Below are 20397 nucleotides of genomic sequence, written 5' to 3' on the forward strand. Positions count from 1 at the left end.
TTTGGTTTACAAGTCTCTCTCAAGGTTGTGCTACATTTGTACTAGCTGTCATTTCACCAAAGAGGACATTGTAAAGCCAACTCCTTAAGGCCTGGAGACATGTTTCTGTCTCTCTGCAAACTGTTTGCTGTGGGGGTGAGGAGGCTGGGGTGTTTGCAGCCATTTGGCATGTGTCGACTAAAGGGCTTTAGCAGATAATTGGGAGACATCACTGTGGCTCCTCAGACACAGTGGACCTCAACATTCAGTCAGTACTTAGCATAACAAGCCCAAATGTCACACCTTGTGTTTAATGGGGTTATGGAGGAGTTTGTGAGGCAGTGTTGGAGAAGTGTTGTGGACGTGTTCGGTGGACATCTGATATGTCTGTAAAGCATTCTTTTCTACATGCATCTTAACCTACAGAGGTTTGTGTTAGATTTTAAATATTGGCATCATAAGGGAATAGAAGCTGGAGGGCATCACTGCATTCAGAAGACATCCCAAAAAAATCAAAAGCAGTTTTAAAACATTCCAATGTCACTAAATGGCATAGTCATATCTATGTTAAGACCCTTCACATAGGCATTTTCTGTCTGAGATCTCTGCGTGGACAACAAAAGCCTCTGCCTTACCTGGTTAAGGAGCTTAGGTGGCACACACTTTGGGTGTGAGGCGAGCAAACACAATTTGCACAAATGATGCTTTGAGCTCTAGCTTTAGAAGCATGTGAGAGGAGAGTGACCGAGTGTGAGATAGCTAATAAGGTCAAGAATTTCACATTTGATAAGCTGCTGGCCTGTTGAAGTGCTCAGTTCTCAAAGTGTTGTCTTCCTTTGATAATTTGACAGGATTGTCTGTTTTTAAAATTAGTTCATTTACACAGGTTTTCAGGTTATTTTTCGTCTCTCTGTACGTGTACTTTGATAATATTTTCTTTCCAGTTGACTTAAAGCGTCCTCCAACACCTAACATGTCTTCCTATTGTTCCACTTTGTCTCCTCTGCAGAGATCGAAGCCAAAGAGGCCTGTACCTGGCTCCGAGCAGCAGGGTTCCCACAGTACGCCCAGCTTTATGAAGGTAAGGATCCCAACGAGAAACCCCCGCCCCCACTCTCCCACCTCAAGTAGCAATAGTGACGGTAGAAAGAGACCAAAACATTCTGCCATTCTCATTGGTGTCAGTATGAAAAAGCCATAGTTAAACTGGGAATCTTGGAATAATGATGATTTTCCAAGTTATTGTTGTTTCTTCAGTCTTTTCTTAAACATCTACAAGCTGAAAACATTAAAAATAGACAGATTTTTCTGTGTTTTTCATGAAACTGAAATCACATTATCATCTAAATGAGATCGTAGTAGTCATTCCGATTGTGAGTACACACACCCGTAAGTATTTTGTCTAACTCATTTAGAAGACCACAAAACACCAACACCACTTGCCTCTCTGCATGCAGACACACTACACATGGCATAACATTCCTGAGGAGCACAAAGGGCTGTGTTTTTTTCTCATGCAGTTAAAGCCACACAAACCTTTGCTTCTATATTCCAAACATTAACTATGATGTAACTTCTGCAGTAACTCTTTGAGAACCAAAGGTCTTTTCTGAACGTGTTAATATAAACACAAAACGTGTTTTCTTCACCCTCTAAAGTTACTCATACAATGGCAAATGGTTGAGAAAGAATGCGTTGAGTTTTAAATACACACTCACCGAAATACTTCAAACATTCTCCACACTCCATATAGCTACTCAAGCTATACCATGAAGCTGCCAGTTGCCGTTACGTAACTACAGGACGATGATAGCGGGACTATGCTGCCTCTGTCAACAGGTCATTGCTCATTGCCACTTAACCGTGCAAGGTTTTCCTATTCAAACGGGAAGCTCATTGTGTTTCTGCACAGGTGATGAGGCTGTTTTTACACGGACAGCAACACAAAAGTGCAAACCCACGATCAATCACTGTGCGGATTTTACACCGCTCGCTGGGTTGTCACTTTTCTCCACGCGAGTTAAGAATTTTTGCCGATGCATGACACATTTTTTCCCTTCCTCGTATCCACGGGACAATCTCTATTGTCTGTGCTGTCAAGACTATTGCCCCACTAAAGATAAGCAGAGTGATAGGCCTGTTCCAGTACAGTAGGCTAAAGGTGCTGGCCTCCCTTGAATAGCGTTGTCTTATCACCATCGTCCCCCCGAGGCTTTAGAAGCAAGATTCCCATTTCGGGTTGGGTCAGTGCATTCCAGATCTTAAAATCTGTCCATCCAATCCCTGTAGCAGACGATCGTGCTTAAATAATCCGTCTGATTTAAGGCACACTTCATTTTTGTGTCATTTCGGTGAATAAGTGATCCTGTTAATGAGGCAGACCAGGGGAGAAAGAAAGAGAAGGAGAAAAGGAAGTGGGACCTTATGAGCAGTGGTGGAGTACCTATTGTCATTCTTCAATCAATCCCCCTGTTTTCTCCCTCTGTGCTCCACATCCCCCCTGCCTGCCGAGTCTGAAAGCTGCAGCTGTGTTTGTTTGGTCGGCTAAGACGCCACTTCCTCTTTTAGCTTTTCATCAAGGCTGTATGGGGGGAGATGGTGGGACGGAAGGTGGTGGGTGGGTGTTTGAGTGGGTGGGTATTTTTTAAGGCTAGGGGTTGTATCTTTTAGTTTCATCTGAACACGCTTTTCTGACTCTCGTCCTGTTTAGATGCCCAGTTCCCCATTGACATCTCCTCAGTCACCAGAGACCATGACTTCCTCGATCGGGATGCCATCGAGGCTCTCTGCAGGTAAGATAACAAGTCATACCCAACCTCTTCTACTTCCCTTCTCCTTCTTTTGATGTTATGCATCATTCTTCTTATTCTTCCTCATTTTCTTTTCTGTACTATCTCTTGTGAAACCATGGGGGCATGACTTCAAAAGGAGGCATGCCTTGGAAAGTTGCCGATGAGATGAAAGAATGACACGATAAGCAGCTTGGAGGCATGCGCTGTACCTTTTCCTCTCATCATTCAGTTTTCTGTACCCATACATTCCTCTCTCGTTATTTTCTTCTTTCTCGGGGCTGTTTACCTCAGTCATTAGAGTCTTTTGTATCGTCCTGGCAAGCACATGTCAAACTTACCTTTGAATGCAGCATTTCTACTGTCACCCAGTGCTCTTTACATTCAGTCTTTCTTTTCATGTTGTAGGAGCCATAGGAAACTCTGCCTCATTTACCACCCACAACTTGAGAATTAATTAATGCTTTCAAAGCTTCAAAAAGTTTCAGACATGATAAGTAACCACAAGTATCATTGAAGAGGACTGGGTTTGCATTCTTGGTGCCCCCGCCATATTAATTTGCATATGAGGAGAAGGTTAATGGCTCTTTAATGGAGTCGACTCCTTCATCAAATTCCGACTCTCAATAATAAACCACAGCAGGTGTCCCTCCATACATCTGGAAGCTATCATCTCAATGTCTCCTCTCTTGGCAGCCTTTCACCCCCCTCCCCACAGCCCTAGTTCCCATCCCTTCATCTCTCCATTGTTACATGATCTGCTCTAAGAGCTCTCCAGAGGCTGGAACCCACCACCACCACCCTCGCTCCCCTTCTCCAGGTGGCTGTGGGGATAAGCTTTCTGCCCCCCCTTCCCTCCCCAAGTTGTCGTCGCCACTCCAGCAGATTTCATTCTCCTCGCTCTCTCCTTTTCTGTCTCCCTCTCATTCTCTTCCCGCTCATGTGGGGATTATCCTTCAGCAGCTCATTAGCCAGCTTGGGTGCACCCAGAGCTCCCCCTCTGTCTTTCTCTTCCCCTCTTCAGTTTTTGCGTCCTGTTTCATCTTTTCTTCCATCATACATCCTTTTGGCGACGAGAGGATTTGTGTTTCTGGAGAAAATGTTTTAAATCTCATTTTAAATGTGTTTGTATTTGCAGGAGACTCAACACCCTCAACAAGTGTGCTCTAATGAGACTGGAGATTTCACCGCAAAGAAAACGAGTAAGTGCACATGCTCACACATTACCTCCACTCCTTTCTGAAAAGCCCCTTTTGCACGTCTCCTCAACCACAATTGCATTTGCTCACCTCAACCATCAGTTCACTCGTGGCCACAGGGCAAAGCTGCTTTTTCTCTCATCTTGTTTAATGAGAAGGCACCTGTTGGGTTTATTTCTATATCAAGTGGGCTGTGAGGACCCTAGGGGGAAGGAGGGTAGCTTTAATGTCTAAATGAAGGGGTTGCATTCACCAGAACCTCCCCCTACTCAAGGCCTGCTCCCCCTCTTTCTAAAATACTTCCTCATACTTCTTGCTCACCATATATGAATTAGCATGCTACTTTTGTGCCACTCTTGCAATATGGTTTCTTCTTAAAGTAGCTTTTAGGAGAAAGGCAACTCCTTCCAACCCCCCACTATTTCACTTTCAAGGAAACAGGCCTCTTGGAAAGTGTTTTTCCTCTTCAAAGAAAGGAGGGTAATTCTGTGAATATCCCATTATAGACCCCATGTGTTTCAGTCTAGACTGACTTGCACTTTGTGACAAGAATTGCACCTTTTTACACAAGCTAACCTTAATTCCCTAATTGCCTTAAGTGCTACATAGTATCATCCTTGTTCTGTGTGTGGTGGTATTCATTAGGTTGACCCCTTTCTGCAGGACCTTTCATTTCAGGAGCCAACAGAGAAGAGTAGAAGAATCAAAGAGGTTATTTGCCATCTTTGTAGGACGACAACCCCCCTTTAGACAGCTTAGGAATGCATTGATCTCCTCATGTCTTAACATTCCCTGTCTCTTTAACCTACACCTCTCAGTATCTCCCTCTGTCTGATTTGTTCTATCTGTGTAATAATAAATAGTTTTCATTCTGCAGACTCCTTGTGACATTCAAAGCGGTCACTGTTGCAGTGAATGCTTTGGTGGCTTGGTGGTTTTGAGGATAATATGTGTTGATAAATGGTTGACGCTCTCTAGGCACAGGAAATAGCACACTGGTGTCATCTCACATTCCAACTAACATAACCAGAGAAGAAAATCTCTGTTGTCCTCTTTAAATCATCGACTTTTTGAGCAGGGCTAGATCACAGTCTTTGCTCACTTTTATTTGAAATTCCACCGTGTTTCCACTGCAAATCATATAATTAGCGATGCCTGTATGTGGAACCCAGATGAGCGATGAAACAGGAGCGCTAGCACTCAACAAGTGGAACATGGATTATGTGGATTTCATTGTTTTTCTACTCCGATGTGCTTTTATCCTGACATCGTTGTGAAGGGGGACCTGATTATTGTTTAAAACCCTTTTCTTTCTAAACTTACAAGAAAATGTTTGTGTTTTGGTGAGTTCAGATTATAGATATGGCTTCAAGAAGGTGAAGAGATGGAGGTGTTAATAATGTGGCTTTGATTGGTGAGGTTTGATTTTATGAGCTTTGACTCCTCTTTGATTAGGAACTGTGAAGAAGTCTCCTTGGAATCTCCCATTTCAGCGTGTGTGAGGGTGGATATCTCTGTCATAGATAAAGATTGAGAGTAGCAGTATATCAGTGACTGTCTCACCCTCAGTGTGTGTGTGTGTGTGTGTGTACAGACACAGGGGATAAAGACTGTATGGGGGAATGACCCCAGTCTGGCCGGCTGCATTGTGAGCAATGGGGGTCATAATGGAATTTCCTGAACTCCCTCCAGGCCCTGAGATAGATTAACCAAACTGTGGGAGGTGTGTGCATGTGCACTATATTTGATTCAGTATTGTATTGTCCATGCAGTCAGGAAGTGACTGAGACTAGCTGACCGTCTTTGCTTCATCAAGTGACAAGTCCTCAGTTTAGGATAATGTCATCCTGAACTGTTTTCTTATCACATCACAGGCATGTTTTATATCCGAGGAATTCCTCATTAGAAGCTCTTATGTAAAGGTTCTGACAACCATATCGGTGTATTTCTCAGCTATTATCCCTGAAGGAAGTTTAGGCATCCAGTAGCTTACTCAGTGCAGGCGATACAAACCAGTGCAAACCAAGCAAATTTGTATAATAATAATAGTAATAATAATAACTTATTATAACTAACAACAAGCGGACAAAAAGGCTAATGATAATGACATGATACCCCTAAAAACTAAATTGGAACTGGACGTGAATGTGCAGAAGGAAGGAGAAGAAGTGTGAAAGTCCAGCCATTATAGAATAAATTCCATAACTCCAGAAAGTTTCCTGGACCAAGGTGAGGAATGTTGGAGAAGAAATGGAAAACGTAGCAGTACATAATGTCTTCTTCTAATTTTTCCCTTCTCTTCTTGCTATTCCCACCCCCCTCTCTCTTATCCACTCCTTCTCCTCTCTCCAGAGTGAGGACTCCGATGAGGACGAGCCTTGTGCCATCAGTGGCCGCTGGACCTTCCAGAGGGACAGCAAGCGCTGGTCCCGTATGGAGGAACTGGAGGTTTTTTCCACACTGGCCACAGATGCTGCCCCGCCCCCGTTCCCCAAGGATCAAGTATCCCAGAAAGGCAAGCTCACCCTGTGTGAAGGCACCAGTTCGGAGAGTGTCCTGACCGACCTCAGTGAGCAGCCTGAAGTAGGCTCCATCCACAGCAGTGGGAGTGGAGGAAGAGGTGAGGAGAAGAGCCATGGTGCCACCCTGACAACTGAGGCTGTGCCCGCTGGTGCCACTCGTGCCAGCTCTGTAGCTAGCATGTGTTCGTCGTCAGGCACAGGCGGATCAGGATGCGCTAATGAGGACTCTTTGTCTGATGGGATGCCTCCATCACCCCTGGAGACACTTGGACAGTTCACCTTTGATGTGAAAATGGGTATGAGCGGACTGGGAGGCAGTCTGGACAGAGGAGGAGGCAGCGGCAAAAGCACTCGCTCAAGAGCTAAAAGCTTCCTCAAGAGGATGGAGAGTCTACGACTGCGAAGCGGCACCACCTCCAAGAGAAAGAAGAAGGGCAGCACCAGCGGTGGGAAGATAGAAATCAGCGGCCCTGTCATCAAAGAGGGTCTGGATGATGACAAGTTGCGGAGGCTCAACTGCGTGGACATCTCTAGTATGAACCTCAACCACAACCTCAATCACCACCGCAATCCCACTCAGACTATGACACTTAACAGGAATCGCTCTGTATCCTACTCCACTCAAACCAGCAATGGCAGCACTGGGAGCACAGGGAGCAGCCAGTCTGAAGCCAGCAGTGGAAGCGCAGTGAGCACACCGAGCCCAGTGACTCGCGCTCGCAGCCACAGCACGGCGGCAGGCTCTAGTAAGAGAGGAGGAATGTATTTGGAGGGTTTTGATCCTTTCAGCATTCCCCAACAAGATCGGCAGCCAACACCCCCACCCAAATCTGCCCCGCCCATCCCCTGCCAAGCCAGTAATGGGATGACGGTCGATGAGCAGAACCGCAGGAACAACTTTAGTGTGCGGGACAACAGCAGACAAACAGAAGAAGAAGAAGAGGAGGAAGAGGATGGCATGATCTTCTTCTACTTACCAGAAGGTCACAAGCCTGGAACCTTCCCCAAAGCCCTGCAGGACGGGAGTTCACGCAACAGCAACGATAACGGGAACCCAGTGATCCTCAGGGGGCGGCAGAGTAGACGCCAGCGCCGTGGCTCCTCAGGCTCCGTCGACAGCCGGCTTAGTTTTTATGACAACGTCCCCTACACGGAGAGAGAGGAGGAGGACGAGGGGGATGAGCGCAAACTGGAGCAAGTGCTGCAACACGTCAGCGGCCTGCAGCGGTTCGTTAACGCCTGGTCAGAGGCTGTGGCCGGGGAAGAGGAGGAGGAGGAGGAAGAGGAAGAGGAAGAAGGAGACTCGGACTCTGCACTGGACTCAGCCTCGCCGTGTCCGTCGTCCCCCTTGCAGAACCGGCTGGAGGAGACGGAAAACGGAAGTGACCAAGACAGTACAGGAAACCCGCTGGGCGAGGGAGAAGACGGGATGAGAGAGAGGAGAGATTCTGGTGTCGGGGCATCTCTAACCAGAACCAGCAGGTCAGTAAAGAACATCTAAACACCTACCTCTCATAGTATATGGTAGGGTTGGGCAGTAAATGATTTTAGATTGTGATTGATCTTGAAGGAATCCGAATTTAATGTCTTCTGTTTCCAGACTTTATATAACCTCTTTGACTAGCAAATTAGCGCTTTTTGAACAATCGCTATGTGAGTGATATAGCCAACTAGATGACTATGCTGATTGGACAAGCTTCCTTGGTTGACGTAAAAAACAAGCAAAGATGTAACAAAAATATTGTAAGACGATTTTCTACCACTCTTCTGTTGAAAGTTGAATGATAACCCACCCTTATCTTACTTTTTTATACTAATTGTTCTTGTTTGGTTGAAGATTCAACCTGCTGCTTCCAAAGAGGCTTCTGCTTTTTCCTTCTTCTGTAAAACTCTACCAAACATTACCATAGCACATGAAAATACTTAAGGATAACAAAACAACAGGAACACAATCACTGAGGTAGCAACAACAAAAGAGTTTTCTAAGAAAGTGACAGCAAATGATAAAATGATAAACAGCGGGACACGCCGAGACTTCTCTCCTTACGTAATGCTGGTGCTGAATACACAGGAATGCTGCTTGGTCTCCATGGGGACTGCTGCTGTTCCTTCAGGAATCCACAGGCAGAATTACATTTAGGGGGGAGCGTGGGTTTTTAGACTTTTAGACAGTCTCTTGATGGATGTGTACATAAACCCTTGTAATCCCTAAACCTATCACTCTGTTGTGTGTTGCTGTGTTTAGTTTATGTGTACTCAAATTCATGACGTAGATCCCAAGACTTTAACTGCTCCTTTTTTAATCAACATTCTTCTTCTCACATCTCGTTTTTTTTTCCCCCTCCTTTCTTCTCCTTTCTCGCACCCCAGGCCGCAGAAACTCCGCTGGCCGAGCTTCCAGAACTCCCACCGGCCCAGCTCGGCCTCAGCCCAGCTCCAGATTAGCTGCCAGTCTGTGCTGCAGATGAATCTGCTCCAGAAGCTCTCCTTGCTGCAGCTCACTGCTCTGCTGGAGAAACACACCCCTACAAACAAACATGGCTTCAGCTGGTGAGTGGAGAATGCGATTTCGAATAGTGATTTTTCGACACACAAGCTTGTTTTTCATTAAAATGCTTACTCCTCCTCGTTGCCCTTGAAAATATCCATTTGGCCATCCGTCCATCCAACTACTACCCCTCCCAATGCCCTCCATCTGCAGGTTGTTGTGTAGCATGGTGACGGCTGTCCACAGAGGTTGGGTTTCACATTCTTTTCCCAGGCCCATAATTGCTGGGAAGGGGTGTACATTGTCTTTTTCTCAACGGGGCAATCGTGGCAGTTCACACGCATGGTGTTACCAGAGCTGGAGGCTGGAAATTATCCCTCCACCTCTACCTTCTCAACCACTTCTACTTTATTGGACTGACGTCACTTAATATTCTGCAATAGCACCTAATACTTGTCTCCAGAGCCTGACTTCTGCTTTTCCTTTTCATCTTTATTCCTGCCAGTTTCTGTTTTATCCGAGGTTAAATACTGGGGAAAAGTCTTATTTGTAAGGTCATGTCATAGGGAACTAACTTTGTTGAGCAGAAATAACAATACAGGACAGTCGTCAAAGGCAGAAGATAGAAAAAGAGTCAAACAAGAACTTGTTTTTTAACATCTGAAGGAAGTTTTTATACTCAAATGAAGTAATATTGCAAAATCACATCGTTTTCTTGTGTTTTTCCATTTGCACTACCTCTTGTACCTGAGGCCTTCCTTTGACAGGGATAGAAAGCGTTATGACCTCAGCTCGTCTGATGACAGACAGAGGCCACTTGTTGGCAACTGGAGGCCCACACATATTCAGAATTCCGAGCCGGGATCATAATATGCCTCCTTTTCCGTTTATCCCAAACTGCGGTTTGAAGAAGCGCTCAGAGTTTTGTGAACGCCTGCTCCTACAAAGACGAGCTTGTCCTGAGTCACGCATAGCGTCTCTCCGCTAAACACACTCACACCCATGCAGATAGACGTACAGACATAAATCTGTGGGTGCATTCTTGCATGTTTCAACTCTGGAGTATGTGGTTACAGACTTGGTGCTCACTTGCACCCAGTGGCGCGCACACACATACATGCACACAGCGTAACAAAAAGTGAGACAGGCACTTTGTGCGGATGTATAAAGCAGTGGGATCCTCCCCTTGTGACACCCCGGCGTACATCCCACCTCCCCCCCTCACCCTGTTTGTCCCACCCCTCTCATAAACCTGGAGACAGGCTTCTGCAGCCGCTTGGTTTCCTCCTTGCAAACATCATAAAACACATAAACACACATTTTGGTCAGCAGGCAAATTGTAATAATTCGATTTTTACAGTCAGTCTGATTTAATGGAAATCCAATTGTAAAATGTCTATCGTATCCATCGTGAGTCAAAATTTTAAATATCATTTGGTGTCCTGAAGACATGATGTTGTTGACATTTTTAAAGAAATCTTTTCACAACTGAACAGATATTGATGAGTTCTCTTTCCTTGTGTGTGTTGCAGGGCTGTGCCAAAGTTTATGAAGCGGATCAAGGTGCGTGACTACAAAGACAGGAATGTGTTCGGTGTGCCACTACAAGTCATCGTCCAGCGGACAGGCCAGCCCCTCCCCCAGGGAATCCAGCAGGCCATGCGCTATTTACGCAACCAGTGCCTCGACCAGGTAACATAAAGTACACAAATAAACACACATATATAGACAGATGTGTACATAAGCCTGTGCATATACGGTAATTGCAGTGTACACAGAACCTCAAATTTCCTGCCAGTCTGTCATTTAGCTTTGAGCACCATTTTCAGTTTCCACCGCGAAGAGAAAAAACTTCTTCTTTAAGGTTCTTTAGTTATATAATGCCAGAATTTTAGGACATCTGCAGTCAGTCATATATTCATCCCTGAATTTTTTTCACTGGGAGTTATGTAAGATGGAGCTGTGAATCGGAAAAAGCCTGATACCCACACATGTCAGTGTGTGTGTCTACAGTTTCGGTCTTCTCCCTTTTCTCTCTTCTCTCTGTCAGACATTCGCTGAAGCGGGGAGGCCTGGAGAGAGTCATAGTGCACAGCTGTTAAGTCACGGTGTCTGTCTGTTAATCCGGAGACATTATGAAAGATTTATCTCAGTGTGTGTGTGTGTGTGTGTGTGTGTGTGTGTGTGTGTGTGTGTGTGTGTGTGTGGAAAAGGGGCAAACACGAAAAAGTTGTAACTATAGATAAAGTTATCTAACTTAGCTAAAAGAAAATAAAGATAAAGATAAAAATACAGCAAAACCAAACAGTGTGGAAGGAAGCGAGGATCTGAGTTCCAAGACGGTTTTTAAAAAGCCTTGGCACACAGGGCCAAGGTGTTGCCAGTATTGCTGATGACCACCTGCAAAGAAAGCTGCCACACAAACCAACTAACTGGCAGACAGGGCGTAGAGGGTCGTCACCACATACAGAAAGGAAAGACAGAGGGAGTCTGGGCAAAATAGCTATTAATGGAGGGCAAAACAGAAAACACTGATGGTGTTCTTTTCGTAGCCGGACAAGGCGCCTCTGTTTGGAGGTGGTGAAAGCTCATGGAAAATATTCAGGCCGGGCAAGCCAACTGTCTTTTTCTCTTTTCCTCCCCAACATTGCCATTTCATAAATCCATAAAAGGCCACTGACGAGGTCCTACACAACATTCAGTACAAGAATGCCCATTGGGTGTCACGCAGCTTCTTGTAAATACAGTCAACAAGATCTGCCGTGATGTAACCATATTGACTGTAAGCTCTGGATTTGGAGATAAGTAAGGGATATTATTTTCAATAATAACAACCTGCAGCTTTAAAAGATGTTTTTTTCTGTGTGCTTTAATCACATTAGATACGCGGTAATGATAGGATCAAACTCATGGTAATACTGAAACTAATTAGGGAATTACAGTTCAGAGCGGACTGCTCATGATGTAACCTTCTCTCTCTTTGTCCTTCACTCTTGTTTTCCAGGTGGGTCTTTTCAGGAAATCGGGAGTTAAATCTCGTATCCAGGCTCTTCGTCAGATGAACGAGGCGAGCGGCGCTGACGGGGGAGGAGTCAACTACGAGGGCCAATCGGCGTATGACGTCGCAGACATGTTGAAGCAGTACTTCAGAGATTTGCCAGAACCCCTGCTCACCAGCAAACTGTCTGAGACCTTCCTCCAGATTTATCAGTGTAAGAATGCACACACACATGAAGTACAAACAAAATCTTGCAGAGGCATCCAGGTGCAGTCACGCATGCCTTTACTTCACAGCCACAGAGGATTGGATGAAATTGTATTGTATGTAGAGCTGTGGTTGCTTGCCTGCCATGAGGCAAGAAATTGTGAAACTGTAAAAAAAGAAAACAAACAAGATGAGTGCAGGAAATACCTGTGGAATGAGGTGATACATGTGATGCAGTATGGGTTCATCCTTCTGTGACTCAACATGGAGCTCAAGTTCTGTTCTGTGTGATTGTAATAGCTGCATTAGGAACTGTTTATATAAGGTAAAACAAAACCAGTCCGGTGCATGAAGTATGAAGCATATAGTGTATACAGACACGCGGCTTATATAACGCACTTTGCTCAACGCAGATCCCATCATAGCTCATTTCTGGCAGGCTCAAGTTAACTCACGGACACAAACATGGTGACATAACACTGCATGACAGTGGGAATTAGTCTTTTTGTGAATGTCATATTAAATAAAAGCTACAACATCCTCCTCTTCATCTCCAGACATGCCTAAAGAGCTCCGTCTGCAGGCGGTGCGCGCCGCCGTGCTGCTGCTGCCCGACGAGAACCGCGAGGCGCTGCGGACGCTGCTGTGTCTGCTGAGCGACGTGACGGCATGTGTGGGTGAGAACCAGATGACGCCCACCAACCTGGCAGTTTGTCTGGCGCCGTCCCTTTTCCACCTCAACACCCTGCGCCGCAAGGAAAGCTCCTCGCCAAGGTGTGTGTCCACTGTAATCATTGGCTTTATTTTGATTGCCGTCAATAACACAGTTATTGTATTAGCAGCTTACATAACAGGTAATGTGCTGTACATTCTCAAAACAGGAAAGGGTCGCTCTAAAGAAACAAAAGAGCAGGATATTGTAGATGGAGGAGGACAAAAAGGAAGAGAGCTAAGTTTGAGGGAGGAGGAAGCGAGAGAGACAGAGGAAATAAATATCTTTACCTAATTAAGAAACATGTTTTGTGCTATATTTGGCAGAAGAGGGTTCATCAGGTGTAACACAGCAAAACGCTTCTTTCTTTTGTTTCCTTTGCCCTCTATAATGTGGATGATGGATGCTGTTACTAACCTTATTGTGTCCACCTGTCTTTTTCGATCAAAGGGTGATGAACAGGAAGCAGACGCTGGGAAAGCCGGACCAGAGAGACCTGAATGAGAACCTGGCTGCCACTCATGGCCTGGCACACATGATCCAGGAGTGCAGGAAACTCTTCCGGGTCAGTAGTCGAATGTATACTCTGCAAACCCCTCACTTTTTGAGTTAAAGTCAGTGTGACCGTGAAAAGCTGAAGACGTCACACAAGGTTTACTGATTGACGTCTACAATCCCAGTTCCAAAAACCTCTAAAACTTAAATAAAAACTGAATGCTAATGGTGTTCCTGAACCCATGTAGTAATATCCTTCATACAGGCATGCCCTGTCCCAACTCAGAATAAGCATATAAATACAAAAATCTATTGAGTTAATGAGGTAAAACATGAAATATATTGTCTTTGTACTGTTTTTATGTAGTGCATGTAAAAAAAAAGATCAGCAAATTATCACTATCTGTTTTATTTATGTTTTGCGCAGCATCCCATCTTTTTTGGAATCGGGGTTGCATTTGGCAAACTGCACAATGGAGTTGTGTTTGCTGACAGAATGAATGTCACCTCTGACTCATCGTACCATGCCAAACACCTCTAGTCCCTTTGTTTTCCCCATAAACAAACATAGCCCCAGTTACATAACTCACTGATCCATTCATGCTGTCATTTGCTCAAGCAGTGTTATGATTACATAAAGTGAACGTGCCAACCTGTCCTGTCCTGTTGTGCACAATTGGACTTCACTTCTAACCAAACCCGAGCATTTGTAAAAGAATTTAAAAAACAACATAGTCCCAATGAATCCACCACACGAAGAGCACTTGACTGGATAAACAGGAAGTAATCAGCAAACTACACTTTTCCTAATCCAATTTCAATCCCATTCAGCCTAAACCGTCCCTCTGCCCAGTGCAGTCTCCTCTGACATGCTACAGTGAATGCTAAAAGGCTGCATACTGTGGGTCATTACTGTTCAGAGTTTAATTAGATTGTGGGAGCGCTTCCTGGCTTCCTGTCATGTTCATATCACACAACAAGCAAACTCAATTACCTCCCTAATCATTTTCCTTTTAATTAGATTTCTAATAGGAATATGAACCATGATATAACAGACTCATTTGACTCCATTTCTAAGACCCTTTGTTATCGAATGAAAATCCTTTTTTTAGACAGTAATATTGTTAGTCTTCAATTAAACCTGAAAGAGGACAGGTACAAACGGACAGAGAGGAACAAGAGGGGGAGAAAATAGGATATGATATGTTTCCTTTTTTAATTGTTTTACGTTTAATGTTCTCGTTAATTTAATGTAATGAGGGTGGAGAAAAAAAGCTAAAAGCTAATCACTCTCATCATAAGACATACGTAACTTAAAGACCGACCCTCATTGTCCTCCTTCTTTTCCCACAGATCCCAGAGGAGATGAGCCGCTGCAGGAACTCGTATGTGGAGCAGGCGCTGCTGCCACGGCGCCTGGAGGACCTCGCTGGTGAAGAGGCCGGGCAGGGAGGTTACAGAACCTGCCTACAGGACAGCCTGGACGCCCTCCTCAAAGAGGCAAAGGACAAGTTTAAAGGCTATGACAGCTGCTCCACACCCGAGCATGCCGAGCTGGCCTGCAGGAAGGTAAAAACAACTTGCTGCTTTCAGTGTGTTTGTTTGTGGCAGAGGGTGATACAGTAAAATGAAAGTCATAAAAGATTACTTAAAGAGAGAAAAAACAGAGCATCAGTCCATCTGTCACCATTAATGAAGCACACACTGTCTTTTCAGCTATCTGTGTTTCCTGTCTCCTCCAAACTCTCTCCTGCTTCTCTAAATATCTCATGGAAAACCAGCACTTAGGGTTTCCTGTATAGAAAGACATCCGTGTGAAACTGGCCTGGCCCTTAGCTTCTCATTCCTATCCCAGTACTGGACTCTCTCCCAAAATGACATCAGCCTGACAGGGACACACACACAACCTCACCATTATCCCAGGCCTACATTTCCGGTGTCTACTGTGCAAGGGCCCAGTATGAGGTTATCTTTTCTCCAGTTTGAGAGTCACAAGGCGCAGAGAGTGCGTTCTTTATCAGCTGATGGCATAACGGAGCAGCTGACTTGGCTAAAGGGCAACGGGAGGTTCTGAAACACAGCCTGACTGTTGTGTATTAAATTATTACTTGATAACCACTTCTAATTTCTGTTAATATGACTGATAGGATTAAGTATCCCAACGGAAGCTGAAATTGAATGTTTACCACATTACCCCCTCCCGCCCAATATCTGTCTCCTAGGTTACTAGTCAGTATCGGTATCGACCCTGAAAAAATCTGAATGGTCGATCCCAATTTAACATCCCACACCGTGACAGATTTCAACGTCTTGTTCAGAAGTGTGAGACATAATATTTATTTAAAAGAAAATGTCTCAATAAAACCTAATTATTGCCAAGGCCTTCCTTCAGGACTCAGGCATCACTATGAATCATCCTTGGTTCCCATCCAGGCGGGGACATTTCATCTCCAGTTTCTCTCTCTGCTTTCAAATAAAGTCATAAAATGCACAAAAATTATTTAAAAGAGGGTTACTTCTTGTATCTGTGTTTAAAATAATTGGACTTTTCAATCTGTTTCCCCAGGTGCATGATGGTTTTCCCCTGCGGCTGTGGAAGGTGACTCTGGAGGTGCCTGCGACTGCCGAGGACGTTCTGACGCGACTGCTGCGGGAGCAGGGCCACTGGGACGAGGACCTGCTCGAGTGCCGGACGGTGGAGACCCTGGACGAGAGGACGGAGGTCTACCAGTATGTCAGGAACACCATGGCACCGCATCCCACCAGAGACCACCTGGTGCTCAGGTAGACATGCCCATTCCCCTCCTCTTCCTCCTCATCCGTCTCAAGTCTTCATCACAGTTAACTGATTGATGATTGATACAGCTGAAAAGTTAAACGGCATATTTAGCTAACATTGGTGGCAACAAATAGAGTGCATGCACAATGTTAGTGCTTCATATGATTTTGAACAAAATATTTCACACACCTGGCACGCCAGCCTCCTAACTCATTAATTGCCGTGTATTATCGGTCTTGTTTCTGTCTCGATAATGCTCCATGTAGACATAGAAACAGAGTAAATAAGCTTCTCTAATGTTTGCCCTGGTGTTTCTATCCACCCATTAAGAAATGTATTTCACACAAAACAAAACTGTATAGAAATGAGGCGTTAGTCGAAGTTCTGCTCTGATTTTATGTCCTTTAATCCAAACTCTTCTCTCGCTCCAACAGAACATGGGTAACAGACCTGCCAAAGGGAGCGTGTGCACTGGTGTGTACATCTGTGGACCATGAAGGCGCACCTGTTGTAGGCGTTCGGGCCAATGTCCTCACCTCACGTTACTACATCGAGCCCTGCGGAGCCAACAAGTGCAGACTCACACATATTTCCCGGATCGACTGCAGGTGAGAGAATGACTGACAGGAGCAAAGACACATTTTGGGTTCATTTAATGTCTTTTAGCTGATGGCACAATGAGCTAATACCATGTCTCCTTTGCTTTCTTCAGGGGTCGTTTCCCAGAGTGGTACAATAAACTGTATGGACACTTGTGTGCTGCTGAGGTGGCACGGTTACGTGAGTCATTCACAGTGCCCTTGGACAAATGAAAAGGCAGTGTGCAATTTGGGAGACAACAGGCACAGAAGCTCCTTTGAACCCCTGGACCATAATTTGGATCCCACAGATGACTCAAAATGACTCATTCCATCCATCCCAACAGAGAGGTAAACTGGGTCCAAACCTCTTCATGCTAACAAATCCTGGATCCTGGATTGAAGGACTATTTTTGACTGATGCTATCACTTCAAACTGCTCTGTTGGGGCTGTCTGTGTGCTGCCAAGAGGACTCGAGTCACACAAACATTTATCCGGGCCAAAGGACACGATATCGCTGATACGGGACGTGAGGTTTATCCAAAGGGTGCTATTGCTTCTGAGAAGCAAAGAGGCGTGCGTGCGTGTGTGTGCATGAGAGTTCAAAGCAACAAACGGTTAATAAATACATATTCCTCGCACTGGTTTCCAGTGGCAGCATAATGTGTACATACAGTATTGTGATCACGGTAATGGTTTGTGTCCGTCTCGTGTTACCTCTGTCTTTTTCTTTTTCTGTTACAGCAAAGCACAGTAGACAACATTATGGTCAGTTGATTGATGAATCCATGGGTGAAGAAAGATGCGAATGTGCCTGTAATATGCAGACGGAGTAGAGACAATAGGCAGGATGTAGTGAGATGACAGGTGGCTGGTGGCACAGAGGGTTTTTAGTGTTTCAGTAGAGGGAGGCAGAGACAGACGAGAATCGGTGGCTGGCTCACCAATAAGAGAGGGAACGATCAAAGAAAGGGCCTCTTTTACCTAGATACAAATAGATGTGTGCTCACTTTGTCAAGCAAACTAAAAATTCAACTCCACGTGGCATGAGCTTGATGGGAAGTTTGGAAGATGCATGGGAAAAATTTAAGACCAACAGATCTACAGCAAAGGACCAAATTCGGAAAAAGCTGAAAGAAGTGGCTTCCGCATGTTGAGCTTTTCCTCACTATTAAAGACTTAGAGGTAGTGTCGTTAAAAGCACAGTCAGTTCACTTTTTTAAACATTGTTGTCAGCTCGACATCACTTGTATACATTTAAAAAACATTAATTTCACACAGAACAGATAAAAAAACAATGCACTGTTCTAACTTTCAACAGAAACCTCTAGCTAGCCCTATAAAAGATGAGAAGTGAACAGAAAAAAAGGTCCTTTTATAAAGGTGGAGATTTTACAGGTTTTACTGTAAAGAAGAGGGCAGATTGAATGTTTGTGTGATTTCAAACGGAAGGAAAATATCTTTGTGTAAGCTTCTTTCTCTGTGCTGTCATGTCGGTGTATTAAAAAAAAAAAGAGATTTAGGTCCTCATAACAAAGTTGACCTTCATTACGTAACACTCACGCTTCAGTCTGAGGGTTTGTCATGTGGAGTCGTAGGATTAATACACTAAGCCATTGTTCATATCATAAGTGTTTGTACCTTTAACTGTGTCTCTGCCAAATAATAACGCATGACAATGACAGTTAATTTAAAACAAATATATTTATACCTCAGATATCTGTTTGTTTTGTATCATACCATTTTATTTTATTTTAATGTAAATGTTTAAGCTTTGTGTTACAGAAATGGACAAATGTTTTATCTTTTTTATTAATATTATTTCTGTACAGGTTAATCAAAGTGCACTATTAAATGTATTAAAATAAAAAAGCATTGTGTCTTGAGAGTTATGTAACAGTGAGTGTACAGGGAGACTTCCAATCCCTCATAATCCTCAGTTATTTGTTTACACTGCAGTTTATTACACCTTCTCAGATCCAGACTAACTCAACTCCACATCCATCGCTCTCTTTCCCTTCATTCCACACCACTAAATCCATAACCGGGCCAGAGAGGCGTGAGCTGTGTGCAGTGGGGTATCAACTGGCTTGGTAGATGGTGATCTCACTCGTTGTCTTGTTTCTTACATAACAGAAGACAATGGGGTCCGTTGTACCACAGCTGGCCTGGTCTAGACTGAAGGGGGGGCAGTCATGCGGCAAAGAAGAGGGGGTCCGAGGGTCAGAGCAGGGGTTAATGTACCCCTTTATGTTTTTAATCACTCGACAAAACCAGAAGTATCCGTCTGTAGGGGGAAAAGCATCTTTACTTGCTGTATTTTTTGTTCACGCTTTGCTCTTATCGAAAAATTGGAATCATTATGATTTATATACAGTACTCGTACTGCTCGAACACTTTCCTGACAGCAGAAACAAGTGTTAACTTGATTTTAAATGCTGACTGTCAAGACAATGCACACACTTTTTTCTGATGGACCTTGAACACTTCATGTACGCTCCACTTGAGTGCAACACAGGAACTAGCGTTTAAAACCAGGGACTCACCCTTGTGTGTGCGTGTGTGTGTGGTATGTTTTTTCACGTACATGTGTATGTATTTCTGCTGGGAACCCAAACACCTCGGGGAGATTATGCTGGGCCAGATAAGGCTGACCGAGAGTCAGCACCGGGGCTGCATTCCTGCAGCGTTGTTTGAGAATCCGACGCAGAAGGTTTCCCACATTGATAAATGAATACAAACGTGCGAGTGCATGCTTGCAACAGAACAGTGTGTTTTGAATTCTTTGTTTACTTTTTGTTTTTACAACTTGGAATCTCCCATTCTGTTTTCCTCCTGAACCGGAGAATATCAGCACCACTATTCTTGGATTTTATAAAATAAATAGTTAAAAGTGGGTGGTCAGACTGAAGACTGACCGCAGGCTTCAACAGCAACACTTTATGATAACCCTCATTAATAAATGGCACATTTATAGATGGTTTAACTTTAGTTTATGGTTGTTTCACTGTCAACAAACAATGAAAAGTGTATTTGTATTAACTTATTATTTATTGTAACGTTGCAGCTGAGGTTTATAAACCTTTACAATTGCATAATAAATGGTTTGTAAAGCATTTTATATTGTTCGTTTTCAAAAAACCATTAACGACATAAGTTAACTATAAATGTATTTATCAATCATGGTTACTGCTTCAACTGCAAAGAGGTTAACACACAACAAACTCATTAAAATATGCAAATAAACCCATTTTTCTGCATGATTTGCACATTGGTCTTCATTGCACATTTTACAAGCAGCACAGCTGACAACATCAGCGCTAGCCTGCGTATTAGAGATTTGACTATTACGTCTTGTTTCCTGTCATTTACCAAGTACGTAGCCTTAGAGGTGCAATATGTAAGAATCGGCAACCTGTCAAACTCAAAACAAAAAGGGGGCAGCATATCGCCACAGTAACCTGCTAACTGCTGCTAGCTGTTGCTGCTGTTAGTTAGTTAGCTCAGTTAGCCACGCAGCTAGCAGTTTGGACTGGAAGCTCAGGGATCAGGACAGTGTTGGTGTTTAGACTGCTAGCACAGGAGCTTTGGTCCCATGTGGGCTGGGGCTAGCTGGTTAGCATGCTAACCTCAGCAGATATCTCTGCAAC

The 20397-nt window shown here is 44.2% G+C and overlaps 1 protein-coding gene across 7 annotated transcripts in view; it reads left to right on the forward strand.

The window, feature by feature from the left end:
• The window catches only part of dlc1 (DLC1 Rho GTPase activating protein), a 93029-nt gene extending 73022 nt beyond the window's left edge, over positions 1-20007 (forward strand). For all 7 annotated transcript variants that reach the window (XM_084363746.1, XM_084363749.1, XM_084363750.1 and 4 more), the window contains 13 exons: positions 989-1060; positions 2690-2771; positions 3907-3970; positions 6320-7971; positions 8860-9039; positions 10510-10669; positions 11982-12189; positions 12740-12956; positions 13345-13459; positions 14743-14958; positions 15956-16173; positions 16603-16776; positions 16881-20007. In XM_084363746.1, coding sequence (XP_084219872.1) covers positions 989-1060; positions 2690-2771; positions 3907-3970; positions 6320-7971; positions 8860-9039; positions 10510-10669; positions 11982-12189; positions 12740-12956; positions 13345-13459; positions 14743-14958; positions 15956-16173; positions 16603-16776; positions 16881-16980 — 3458 coding nt within the window. In that variant the 3' untranslated portion in view covers positions 16981-20007. The remainder of the gene's footprint in view (positions 1-988; positions 1061-2689; positions 2772-3906; positions 3971-6319; positions 7972-8859; positions 9040-10509; positions 10670-11981; positions 12190-12739; positions 12957-13344; positions 13460-14742; positions 14959-15955; positions 16174-16602; positions 16777-16880) is intronic.
• The last annotated feature ends 390 nt before the right edge of the window (positions 20008-20397 follow it).

Source organism: Pagrus pagrus, assembly GCF_965226575.1.
Source record: "Pagrus pagrus genome assembly, chromosome: 2".
Taxonomy (NCBI): domain Eukaryota; kingdom Metazoa; phylum Chordata; class Actinopteri; order Spariformes; family Sparidae; genus Pagrus; species Pagrus pagrus.